The 13,742-nt window shown below is 42.2% G+C and overlaps 1 protein-coding gene across 1 annotated transcript in view; it reads right to left on the reverse strand.

Annotated features, from left to right (window-relative positions):
- Nucleotides 1–4,502: 4,502 nt before the first annotated feature.
- The window catches only part of RNF168 (ring finger protein 168), a 34,461-nt gene continuing 25,221 nt past the window's right edge, over nt 4,503–13,742 (reverse strand). Inside the window, exons 5-6 of the mRNA XM_031009680.3 lie at nt 10,226–10,307; nt 4,503–7,765 (exon numbers count right to left, since the gene is read on the reverse strand). Of these exons, the coding sequence (XP_030865540.2) occupies nt 6,812–7,765; nt 10,226–10,307 (1,036 nt within the window). The 3' untranslated portion in view covers nt 4,503–6,811. The remainder of the gene's footprint in view (nt 7,766–10,225; nt 10,308–13,742) is intronic.

The raw sequence follows: 13,742 nt of genomic DNA on the forward strand, positions 1-13,742 counted from the left end.
GAGATGGCGCTACTGCACTCCAGTCTGGGAGACAGAGCAAGAGTCTGTCTGAAAAAAAAAAAAAGAAAGAAAAAGAAATGAAAAAAGAAAGTATGGACAGACAGACTCAATTTATGATCCCTCCCCAAGAGAGACTTCTGAATTCAAGCTTTAGGGACGAAGCCTAATTGTAGCAGCCTGACACCACAAAAGTCAAGGTCGCCCCCAACTCACATTGAACTCAGGGTCCATGTTACAAATCCTGCCAAAACCAGGCAAAATATTCCAGAAAAAAATCAGACTCAAAATTTAAAGTTATGATTATTCATTATAACTTTTACACAGGAAGAAGAAATGGGTAAAAATAAAATACAACTCTCCTCAATACACGCTCAACTCTCCTACAATACAGACTCAACTCCCCTACAATAGACTCAACTGCCCTACAATACAGACTCAACTCTCCCACAATACAGACTCAACTCCCCCACAATACAGACTCAACTCTCCTACAATACAGACTCAACTCTCCCACAATAGACTCAACTCCCCTACAATACAGACTCAACTCTCCCACAATGGAGACTCAACTCCCCTACAGTAGACTCAACTCTCCCACAATACAGACTCAACTCTCCTACATTACAGACTCAACTCTCCTACAATACAGGCTGAACTCTGCAGTCTTATTTTTCTTGTATGTCCTTCCAAATGGATTGTGTCTTTAAAAAATAACTAAATTTTTTAATATAATAGAGATGGGGTTTTGACATGTTGCCCAAGCTGGTCTCGAATTCCTGGGCTTAGGCAATCCTCCCAGCTCGGCCTCCCATAGTGTTGTGATTACAGGTAGGATTACTTTGCACCTGCATGATCCTGCCTTTTTAATACCTCCAAGTTTGTAGTGTCTGTTTTCCAAATTTTTATCCACACCACATACGCAGAGCTAGTATGAGAACTTGAGTAAGTCACAAGGTATTTCTGAGAATCAGTTTCTTCTGGAGCCAAGGTCTTTTGTGACCCAGGATACATCTGGCAGAGAAGAGGTAAGAGGAGGCTTCATCAGAAGACAGATCACTGCAATTTACTGGATGCCGTATCTGGGGACTTACGGCGGCACAAAGTCACTGGATGACTCCAAGAAGTGAGACTCTTCCAAGAAAAAAGTGGGGCTGGCAGAGCAGTGGGGGTGGAGAAGAGCCAGAGGGAAGGAACTGTCACTTATTAAGGATTATTTTTCTCAGGGGCCATGCCAGCTGCTCTACACATATTACTTACCATAGCCACTCTGGTGGTTACATTATGATATTCATTACAATCTTTTTCTTTTTTCTTTTAAAGACAGACTCTCACTCTGCCGCCTGGGCTGGAGCAGTGGTGCCATCTCTGCTTTTGCAACTTCTGCCTCCTGGGTTCAAGTGATTCTCCTGCCTCAGCCTCCTGAGTAGCTGGGATTACAGGCATGCACCACCACACCCAGCTAGTATTTGTATTTTTAGTAGAGACAGAGTTTCAGCATGTTGGTCAGGCTGGTCTCGAACTCGACCTCAGGTGATCCACCTGCCTCGGCCTCCCAGTGTTCTGTGATTACAGGTGTGAGCCACCACCCCAGCCTCATTACAAATTTAAAAGTGAGGTAATGAAAGCTAACTAGCTCCCACAAGGTCACACAAGTAGAGACTGAGTTAAAAAGAAAATTATTTTATTTTTTCCCTCCTGCATGACATGACTCTGTTTCGATTCTCAAACTCATGTCAGTTACTGGGCCTGCCAGGTGTGGTGACTCATACCTGTCATCCCAAAGCTTTGGGAGGCCGAGGCAGGAGGATTGCTTGCAGCCAGGAGTTCAAGACCAGCCTGGGCAACACAGTGAGACCCCCATCTCTACCAAAACAAATTGTTTGAATTAGCAGGGTGTTGTGGCATATTCCTGTAGGCCCAGCAACCTTTCCACTTGGGAGGCTGAGGCAGAAGGACTGCTGGAGTCCAGGAGTTGGAGGTCACAGTGAGCTATGATCGCACCACTGCACTCCAGCCTGGAGAACAGAGTAAGACTCTGTCTCTCTCAAAAAAAAAAAAGTTATGGATCCTATAGTTCAATTTCCTTTCTGGTTTTCTTTTTTCTTTTTTTTTTTTTTTAGATACTCTCACACTCTGTTGCCCAAGCTGAAGTGCAGCCTTGACCTCCCAGGCTCAAGTGATCCTCCTGCTTCAGCCTCCCAAGTGGCTGGGACTACAGGCTGAAGCCACCATGCCCAGCTAATTTTTTTTTTTTTCTTTTCTTTCTGTAGAGACAAGGTCTCACTATGTTGCCCAAGCTGGTTTCAAACCCCTGGGCTTGAGCAATCCTCCCACCTCAGCCTTCCAAGTAGCTGGAACTCCAGGCACGCACCACCACACCTGGCTAATTTTTAAATTTTATGTAGAGTTGGATTCTCATCGTATTGCCCAGGTTGGTCTTTAACTGACTCCTGGGCTCAAGTGATCCTCCTGCCTCAGCCTCCCAAAGTGCTGGTATTAAAGGCATGAGCCACGTCGCCCAGCCTTATCTTACAAACTAGCTCAGACTAGCAGGGAAAAAAGTGGTTGCAAACATCAGTTTGCCTTTTCGGTCTCCCCTCTCCAGAATCTTAGCCCCTTTGGCCCTCATTGTTTCAGTAGCTCACTAATGCTTTTAAGTAATTTTATATTTTTATCTGGCTTCTCCCATTGTTCACAGGATTGTAAATGTCCTGCAATCCAATCTGAAAAGCGTAAGTTTTGTTTTTCAAATATTTTAAAAATAGTTCACTAAAGCTAAATAAGTCAAAAATTCCTCACAATGCTATTTTCCTTTCTTTTTCCTTCCTTTTTTTTTTCTTTCTTTCCCCTTCCTTTTTTTTTTTTTTTTTTGAGACAGGGTCTCACTGTCACCCAGGCTGGAGTGCAGTGGTACAATCTTATAGAATCTCAGCTCACTGTAACCTCCGCCTCTCAGGCTCAAGCGATCCTCCACCTCAGCCTCCCACGTAGCTGGGACTACAAGCGTCCACCACACTTGGTGTTTTCCATAGAGAAGGGGGTTTCACCATGTTGCTCAGGCTGGTCTCGAACTCCTGAGCTCTAGCAATTTGCCCACCTCAGTCTCTCAAAGTGCTAGGATTACAGGCATAAGCCACCACACCAGGCCTCTTTTTTTTTTTTTTTTTTTGAGACAGAGTCTCGCTCTGTTGCCAGGCTGGAGTGCAGTGGCACGATCTCGGCTCACTGCAACCTTCGCCTCCTGGGTTCAAGCGATTCTCCTGCCTCAGCCTCCTGAGTAGCTGGGACTACAGGCACCCGCCTAATTTTTGTATTTTTAATAGAGATGGGATTTCTCCACGTTGGCCAGGCTGGTCTCAAACTCCTGACCTCAGGTGATCCACCTGCCTCGGCCCCCCAAAGTTGTTGGGATTACAAGGCATGAGCCACCGTGCCCGACCCCCCGACCTTTTTGTTTTGTTTTGTTTTGTTTTTTTGAGGCACATGTCACCATGCCCAGCTTATTTGTGAGACAGGCGTGAGCAAGCACGCCCAGCCAAAAATTTCTCCTACATGTCATTCTGCATACATGTGAAGACAGCCTTAAGAAATTCCTAGAATAGTCAACCTTACCTCCAGAGATTTTCAATTATCTATTCATACCAAGCAATGTATAAGAATGCCTAGTTCCTCGCAGTCTTGCCAAGATTAAAAAAAAACAAAAAATTCCCTCATCTTGGCTCATCTGAAGGATGAACAAACATGAGTATTAGCATAATATTATGCATCTCTTCACCTAATAGTTCAGAACCGGTTATAGTTACTTTCTTGTGAATGATGTTTCTTGGGAACATAAGCATTTCTAGTTCTCCTATTGAGGACTTTTCTTTTTTTCTTTTTCTTTTTTTTTTTTTTTGAGATGGAGTCTTACTCTGTCACCCAGGCTGGAGTGCAGTGGCGCAATCTTGGCTCACTGCAACTTCCGCCTCCTGGGTTCAAGCAATTCTCTGCCTCAGCCTCCCAAATAGTTGGGATTACAGGCACACGCCACCACACCCGGCTAATTTTTGTATTTTTAGTAGAGATGGGGTTTCCCCATGTTGGCCAGGCTGGTTTCAAACTCCTGACTTCAGGTGATCTGCCTGCCTCGGCCTCCCAAAGTGCTGGGATTACAGGTGTGAGCCACCATGCCCGGCCGAGTTATTGGTCTTTTCCTAATGAACTGGAGGATACTTTACATAAAGGAAATTAGCTCTTTGTGATGAACTGCAACTATTTCTTCCCAAGTTTGCCACAGCTTCCAATTTCCCTTGATGGTAGTTTTTGTTATGCAGAACTTTTAATTTTCACGTAGCTGATTTTTACATATTTTTAAGTTGTGGTAAAATACACATAATAATCCGTTTTTATTTTTAGTATTTTATTTTTCAGATTCTCAGCCTCTGCACAGCCTTAGTACTCCCTGAGAAATTCAACGTTTGCATATCCTTTCCACAAAAATGAGAGGAAAAAGGACCAGTACATGCTAGTGACTGATACATTTATTAGTTTCTAACAAAAAGGCATACATGGTAGGCAGAGTAGAAATACTAACAGAGAAATTAGTTTATCTTGAAACCAATTTTAGTCGGGAAGACTTCTTCACAGAGAATGAGCTGAATATATAAATCCCAAATATATCTCACCATATATGTGATATATTTACACCTAAATACATCACACCCTCCTTTTTGGTCACAGACTATTCCAGGAAGATTAAATAGATAACGTTTAATTTGAGGCATTCAAGAATGTCCACCCTAAAACTTAAAGTGAAATTGCTCTTAGAGAAAAATTGGTTTGATGAGAAGATTGATCTTAGCCTGTCTCAGACAAATTTGGTTAGTTTATTTATTTTTACTTAACGACCCATGTGATAGTATAGTTGCAAGCTATACTTCATTTAACTACAATCATTACTCAGAGGACAATCACCTTAAGAGGCAAATTAAGTTTTAAATTAGCACAGAATTTATAATTACCCAATCAGCACTGACACAGATGCCATCAAGTATGCAAAGATTAACAAAATTTCTATTACCAAACTTAGAGGAAAAAACCTTAATGACATACAGAAATACTGGCAAATTTAAGCTAGAATTAGCTCCAGGACATTTTATCGTATTTTCACATTAAAAGAATAGATTACTAGATATCAGCAGAAATGCTGTTAAAGCTATTTTTTACTAATAGTTGTTCATATTAATGAAACAAAAGATCAATCGTCTCTGAGCTAAATTTCACAAAATGAAATCAGTGTCTTCTGATTTAACTTTCAGGAGTAAGAAAGGGCAAAATCCAAGCACCATACTTTCTATTTCTGTTCATAAACTCAAATAAAAGCAGTATCAACACAAATGATCATATAAGAAAACACGTGGTTATGTTTCAGGTTCCACAACATAAGACACTGTGAGGTAACTCTCCTGTAATACATTCCCATTTTTTTCTGGAATAGCAGATGAATAGAAATGCAGGTTTCCAAAAATTCACCCAATTTAGTAACTAATTTTGATTCTGATGCCTGATAGTAGGGTGCGAAAAGCTGTAAAACCCAAATGTTTCCTGTGTTCTTTCACAAGGACAAGGGAAGAGGATGCTCTGCCAAACTGCCCCTGCTGCGTCAGAGTGGACCAGTTTCAGTGATCCAGACTGTCAGTCACCCCATCCAGCCTCATCCTCATCTGGACCCGTTTCTGACCAACCACCCAATCAGTTTCAATGATCCAGACTGTCAGTCACCTCATCCAGCCTCATCCCAGCTCTTAACTCCTTCTGCATAGTTCAGTTTCCTTTCTGGCAACTAATTCCCAATTTCCTAGAAAACCCTGATTTTCAGATTTAACACTGATTCGAATCCACTTTAAACCAAAGGAAACAGGCCGGGCGTGGTGGCTCACGCCTATAATCCCAGTACTCTGGGAGGCCGAAGCAGGTGGATCACCTGAGGTCAGGAGTTCAAGACCAGCCTGGCCAACATGGTGAAATCCCATCTCTACTAAAAATACAAAAAAAAAAAAAAAAAAAATAGCTGGGTGTAGTGGCACATGCCTGTGATCCCAGCAACTCGGGAGGCTGAGGCAGGAGAATCGCTTGAACTTGGGAGGCGGAGGTTGCAGTGAGCTGAGATCGCGCCATTGCACTCCAGCCTGGGTGATAGAGCAAGACTCTGTCTCAAAAAAAAAAAAAAAAAAATCTGGGATTTCCCACATATGAATATGAATCCAAATTTTGAAACTCCGTCTTAAAAAAAAAAAAAAAAAAAAAAAACACCAAAGGAAATGCTACAATGCTGAAAATTGAATTAAATTGGAGATGGAAATTAGATTACTTTAGGAAAACCTTTTGAGTACTCTGTAAACATTGGACAATAGCAAGAAAATGGATTTTAAACCTTGCATGGGCTCCTTAATCACTCAGAATAGTATAATCTTGCTTTGATTACCAGTCACGACAAAAAGGTGAGCAAAGGCCATAAAACATGCAGTTTTTGGAAAGACAATGGCACTTGAAGATTTCCTGGAGTTGGCCAAAGCTTAAGATATCTCCAAGAATTGTAAAGCTTAATACACATCTGTTATTAAGAAGGGAAACGACAGGGGACCCCTGCTTACCGCTGAGCTGTGCAGAAGCTCATGTGTCTATGCAGTCCTTACGATCACACAGACCTTCATTAAGGACAATGAGTGTGCCTAGAGAGCAGCATGAATGACACATGGATGAAGATTCCATGACAGGAAAGAGCTTCACATTCCAGCTTTACTAGATCACAAAGCACTCCCTTTACCAGGCCTTACTTTGTGCATCTCTGAAACATCTGAAAAACACTTTTCTGTGAAATGCTAGGCTGTAGGGAGTGAGCACTTTTGGATACCTTACAGTGATCTCTAGTAGAATTTGGCATCTTTCTTCTATTAACTGACTGCTTCAACTGCATCTTTAAAGACACTTGCCTATTTTTGCCCCTTGAGCCTCTCTCTGGTGTTGGATGCTCTGTATGAGTTTGCCTTTTGAAGTTCCCATCTTTGGGATTCTTCCTCTGTCCATTTAGCACTTTGTCTGGAGGGGAGGATGTAGCGCGTAAGTGATACTCATCTGGGGATCCTTTTTGCCGGTTTGGCACCATTTGCTCTTTATCCACCTCCTTCTGAAGTTGTAATGCCAATAACCTGTCCTGTTCTTCTTGTTTATGTCTCTCAAACAGTAGATGCTCCAAATCTATCAGTTTTTGGGTAAAGTTTATTTCTGTTTCCTCTTGATCTGGGGAAGATTCGGGGGACATTTTTCTTCTTTTTGCAGAAAAGCATGGATCCTTGACTGCTTCAAAGGAAGATTCTTGGTTTTTTCCTTTGGAAATCTCCTTACTGATCAGTAGGCACGACTCTTCATTTTCTGTCTCACCTGTGTTGTTTCCATTTGTCTGTGTCACCCCTGATGTGGGGGCGCACCCACTTTCTGTTCTGCCACAAGGCATAACTGCAGTTTCTTTCGAGTAGGGAACTCTGGTTTTAGGTCGCTCGTGACTTAAGACACATAACTCTTTCCCATGATTGCTTGGTCTTGTTTTGACGTTTCCTTCATGGTACCATTCGGCACCACAGGCACATAACCATGGCATAGGGGACTCTATTGAAGAATCTGCACCTTGTTCTCCAATTCCAAGGGATATCTGTGGAGAAAGTGTCAGCATATCTTCTATTTCTGTGTCTTGCCCTGTTGGGCTTTTCCTATCACTACTGTCAATGTCCTGCAGAAAACAGAAAAAGACTGAGTGAACCAGGGGAAAATATCAAATCGTAAGATGTAAGTCTGATTACACTGATACTACAGCTGAACTGTCACTATACATTATTATTACTAATAAGGTATATTTCTTTCTTTCTTTTCTTTTTTTTTCCAGAGTCGTGCTCTGTCTCCCAGGCTGGAGTGCAGTGGCGCAGTCTCAGCTCACTGCGACCTTCACCTCCCAGGTTCAAGTGATTCTCCTGCCTCAGCCTCCCAAGTAGGTGTATATTTATTCTTAATAGTATTTTTATTTCATGGGCAAATTTAGATTAAGCTATTACTTCATTTTCACTCCCATGAAAACCTACAGATTAAAACCCACAGACTAGATTCCAAATATGGCCAATAGCTGGTATCAGGACCTGACCTTCTTTCACCTTACAAAGGTCTGCCAGCATAGGGGTTTTTAACTCTTTTCTCTACCGTGGACCCTCCTTTTGGCATTTAGGTGAAGCTTACAGACCACTTCTGAGAATAATGTTTTTAACTAAAAAATTAATATATATAGTAGCTTTACAAAAGGAACAATTTATGTTGTAAACACAATCATTAAAAGGTTCAAAAAAATGTGAGGTAATAATGTGCATCTATAATACACTAAATAATAGGATCTACCAGCCAGTCTAATAACTCATAGTATCTCATTATCTGTGTCATCCCTGAGGTAGTACACCCACTCTCTGTTTTGCCACAAGGCACAACTGCAGTCTAATATCAATGTAGAGATAAGTATAAATGATATTTAAAGATATCTGTAACATGGCTGGGCACGGTGGCTCATGCCTGTAATCACAGCACTTCGGGAGGCTGAGGCGGACAGCTCACCTGAGGTCAGGAGTTTGAGACCAGCCTGGCCAACATGATGAAACCCCATCTCTACTAAAAATACAAAAATTAGCTGGGCGTGGGGGTATAAGCCTGTAGTCCCAGCTACCAGGGAAGCTGAGGATGCACCGAGCATCCACTGTACTCCAGCCTGGACGATGGATTCTCTCTCAAAAAATAAACAAAACAAAACAAACAAGCAAAAAAGAACACCTAGTGTTTGGAAGACAAAGCTTGGGACTTCTATAAGTTACTTCTATAAGTAACTTGACTGGGTGTATTTCTCACCAAGACCCCTGGAAGCTACACCCATTGTTTGTTATGAAATAATTGACCCTTACAGGGCATGCGGTCTCAAAGTAGTTAATACACTCACTTGTGTGGCCTTTTTCCAGGCTATCACCTTGGAGCTCTGCTGCTGGGGACTCCTGCTGAACACACATGCCTGATGCTGCCTTACTAGCATACTTTTTCTCATCTTGTAATTTTTTTTTTTTTTTTTTGAGGTGGAGTCTCACTCTGTCATCCAGGCTGGAGTGCAATGGCACCATCTCAGCTCACTGCAACCTCCACCTTCTGGGTTCAAGCAATACTCCTGCCTCAGCCTCCTGAGTAGCAGGGACTACAGGTATGTGCCACACCTGGCTAATTTTTTTTTTTTTTTTTTTTGGTATTTTTAGTAGAGATGGGGGTTTCACCACATTGGCCAGGCTGGTCTCGAACTCCCAACTTTCTGCCTGCCTCAGCCTCTCAAAGTGCTGGGATTACAGGCATGAGCCACCGTGCTTGGCCTCCCATCTTGTAATATTCTTTTTTTTTTTTTTTTTTTTTTTTTTTTGAAACAGAGTTTCGTTCTTGTTGCCCAGGCTGGAGGGCAACGGCACGATCTCAGCTCACCGCAACCTCTACCTCCCAGGTTCAAGCAATTCTCCTGCCTCAGCCTCCCAAGTACCTGGGGTTACAGGCATGTACCACCACACCCAGCTAATTTTGTATTTTTTGTAGAGATGGGGTTTCTCCATGTTGGTCAGGCTGGTCTCGAACCCCCGACCTCAGATGATCCACCTGCCTCAGTCTCCCAAAGTGCTGGGATTACAGGCGTGAGCCACCGCATTCGGCTTCATCTTGTAACATTCTAAGTGAAGCTGGTGCCAGGTATAACCTATTCAGTTTTGTGAGTTTGGATTACATAGGTCAAGGATCAGTAATCTATGGCTCATGGACCAAATCCAGCCTCCTGCCTGTTTTTGTAAACAAAGTTTTACTGGAATGCATTCAAGCTGATGTGTTTACATATTATCTACAGATGCTTTCACACTACACCAGCGTAGCTGAGAAGCTGTGACACAGATCATACTAACCGCAAAGGCGAAAATATTCACTCTCTTAGAGAAAAACTTTGCTTTTTGTAGTATGTTTATTTAAAAAATTGTAGTTTCCTTTAGAGAAAAAGTGCTTTTTCTCTAGGTGAGCCTAAGAGGACTCAGACAGGGTGTTTGATTAACTATAGTGGCTTTTGTTAAAAGGTAGAAAACTATGGATAGCACTAATCTATAGCATTAATGAACTAGCAAAACTCAGAACATCTTCAGCATACCTTAGATACGGAGTTTTTCCTGACTTCTTGCACAGCTTCAGAGTGTGAGGCTGACCCAAACTGAGATTTCGGTGTCAAATACCTAAAAGAAAAGTTTACCAAAGTTTCAATGCTTTCAAAGACAGATGGTATGTACCCAACATAATAAAGCTATTTATACCGAAGGTTGTCTGGTTTGCTGCTTGGCTGTTTTATCAGAGTGTATCTCATTTCCGTGCTTCAGATATTTTGGTCAATTCCAGGACAAAACTTAAATGATTGAGTATTGATATTTTAGTGAAAAACAGAAAAGGAAGTAAAAGTCAAATCTAAATATTTTTTTTTCTTTTTTTTTTTTTGAGATAGAGTCTCGCTCTGTCACCCAGGCTGGAGTGCAGTGGTACGATCTCCGCTCACTGCAAGCTCCGCCTCCCGGGTTCACGCCATTCTCCTGCCTCAGCCTCCCAAGTAGCTGGGACTACAGGCGCCCGCCACCACGCCCAGCTAATATTTTGTATTTTTAGTAGAGACGAGGTTTCACCGTGTTAGCCAGGATGGTCTTGATCTCCTGACCTCGTGATCCGCCCACCTTGGCCTCCCAAAGTGCTGGGATTACAGGCGTGAGCCACTGAGCCTGGCTAAATATTTTTTTTCTTTTCTTTTTTTTGAGACGGAGTCTCCCTCTGTCGCCCAGGCTGGAGTGCAGTGGCGCGATCTCAGCTCACTGCAACCTCCGCTCCCGGGTTTAAGCGATTTTCCTGCCTTAGCCTCCTGAGTAGCTGGGATTACAGGCGCCCGCCACCACGCCCGGCTAATTTTTGTATTTTTAGTAGAGACGGGTTTCACCATGTTGGTCAGGCTGGTCTCGAACTCCTGACCCTCAGGTGATCCACCTGTCTCAGCCTCCCAAAGTGCTGGGATTACAGCCGTGAGCCACTGCGCCCGGTGTAAATATTTCTTAATTCTTGAAAAAAGCTTAAAAAAGCAGATAGCATCAAAACAATGCAAGACTCTATAGTCTTCCCAAAAGTAATGAAAATGATGCTTTAAACTAGGAGAAAGGATATGTTAGTTTCTTCTTTATGCTGGAAATGTTGGCTGTTCACTACATTTTAAATCTCTACTATTGGGAAAAAGTCCACGATTAAATTCCTTACTATTCTGGTATAGAGATGTTATCATATATACCTTTATATCAACTCTCTTCTTTTTTTTTTTTCTGAGACAGAGTCTTGCTCTGTCACCCAGGCTGGAGTGCATTGGTGCAATCTCGGCTCACTGCAACCCCACCTCCCAGGTTCAAGCGATTCTCCTGCCTCAGCCTCCTGAGTAGTTGGGACTACAGGCATGTGCCACCACGTCCAGCTAATTTTTGTATTTTTAGTAGAGACGGGGTTTCACCATGTTGGCCAGGCTGGTCTCAAAGTCCTGACCTCAGGTGATCCGCCTGCTTCGGCCTCCCAAAGTGCTGGGATAACATGCGTGAGCCACCGTGCCTGGCCTTCAACTCTCTTCTTAGAAACACATATCTTTAGATTTCTTTCTTTTTTTTTGAGACAGAGTATCACTCTGTCGCCAGGCTGGAGTGCTGTGACATGATCTTGGCTCACTGCAACCTCCGCCTCCCGGGTTCAAGCGATTCTCCTGCCTCAGCCTCCTGAGTAGCTGGGACTACAGGCACACGCCACCATGCCCTGCTAATTTTTGTATTTTTAATAGAGACAGGGTTTCACCACGTTGGCCTGGATGGTCTCAATCTCTTGACCTCAGGTGATCCGCCTGCCTCGGCCTCCCTAAGCGTTGAGATTACAGGCGTGAGCCACTGCACCTGGTCATATCTTTACATTTCTAAGAATCTTCAATATAACAGGCTGTTTGCCACTGAAAACACTACATTTTTAATAGAATGGAAAATGTTATAAAAGAACGGGGAATAGAAAAGGCAGGCTACAAGATGGTAGGTATAGTTTAAAAATTGTAAAATATCCAAACATGCATATAACTATGTTTACAAATGGCAGAAATTTCCCAAAATGTTGGTTGTCTCCAAATGGTGGTAACTTTGGGTGATTTTCAAAGAACAGCTAGCCATTGCTTTTAGAATTAAAGAAAAAAAGTGACTATAAATAATAGACAAATCCATAAGTTACACTGTGTCAAAAGCACCAACAAGTAGCATATGGAACAATCAAACCTAAACAAAGATCTCATATAAAGAACTAATGAATATTCATTATGGGCAAACAAGAGTACCTCACCCATATATTTAGTTATATCAATCTATATATTTACTCTGTTAACTTTGAAGAACAAGAACCAAATTTTCAGTTGAAAAGAAGCTTAGTCTCATTTAGTTTCTTTAGGCTGAAGAATTCTTTCTGCCAATGCCGATGCTGGACCACTACTTACGAGGTATACCAGTACCAAAGTATCACTGTTATAACAGTTGTTTTGACGTTCATAAGCAGAGAACAAAATGTTATTACTTATCCAACAGAATCACTGAAGATTCATTAACTCTCTTGGATATTCCTTATTTATAATAACCAAGTAATGTATGAATACATGCTCATTCTGAAAATAAGCAGAACTGGCCGTGGTGGTTCATGCCTGTAATTCTAACACTTTGGGAGGCTGAGGTGGGAGGATCGTTTGAGGCCAGGAGTCCGAAAACTGGACAACACGGCAAGACCCATCTCTACAAAAAATTAAAAAGAAAAATTAGCTGGACATAATGGCGTGTGCCTATAGTCCCAGCTACTCTGAAGGCTGAGGTGGGAGGATCGCTTGAGCCCAAGAGTTTGAGGCTGCAGTGAGCTATTTTCTTGCCACTATGGCCTGGGTAACAGTGAGACCCTGTCTCTTAAACAAAACAGAAATACAGGAAATATATGTCATCAACCCTTTCCCTTCCCATGTTTTAAGAACTTTTTTTTTTCTTTTTTCCTTGAGTCTGAATTTTTGGGATCCATTGCCATTTGCTTCCTTTTATGTTTTAAATTAAGTTTAGCCTAAAGCTGCCTCCTTACATATTTTAAGTTCAGCCCAAAGATTTCTCTGTATATAGTGAACTACAGCCTAAATGGAGGTGTAAACAGCCTGTAAACTACTCTTGTGCCAGTCACCAAGCTTTGGCCAAAGGGGGCCAACTGTTCAAATCATGTTCAAATAAGGCAAATGCCAAACTGTAACCACTCTGGCTGTGTCTGCACCTCATCTCTGCTTTCCATACATCACGTTCCCTTTTCTGTCCGTTAATCTTCTTCCGCCATGTGGCTCCATGGGAGTCGCTCTCAGCCTACTCTGGCTCAAGAGGCTGCCCAATTTGTGAATTGTCCTTTGCTCAATTAAACTCTGTTAATTTGTCTAAGGTTCTCCTTTTAACATATGTAATCAATTTTTAAAAAATATGATCTCTATGAAATACACACTCTTTTTGATTTTGTTTATTTTAGTTATTTTATTTTTTGGGGGACAGAGTCTTGCTCTATCGCCCAGACTGAAGTACAATGGCACGATCTCTGCTCACTGCAACCTC

This window comes from Gorilla gorilla, chromosome 2 (assembly GCF_029281585.2).
Source record: "Gorilla gorilla gorilla isolate KB3781 chromosome 2, NHGRI_mGorGor1-v2.1_pri, whole genome shotgun sequence".
Lineage (NCBI taxonomy): Eukaryota > Metazoa > Chordata > Mammalia > Primates > Hominidae > Gorilla > Gorilla gorilla.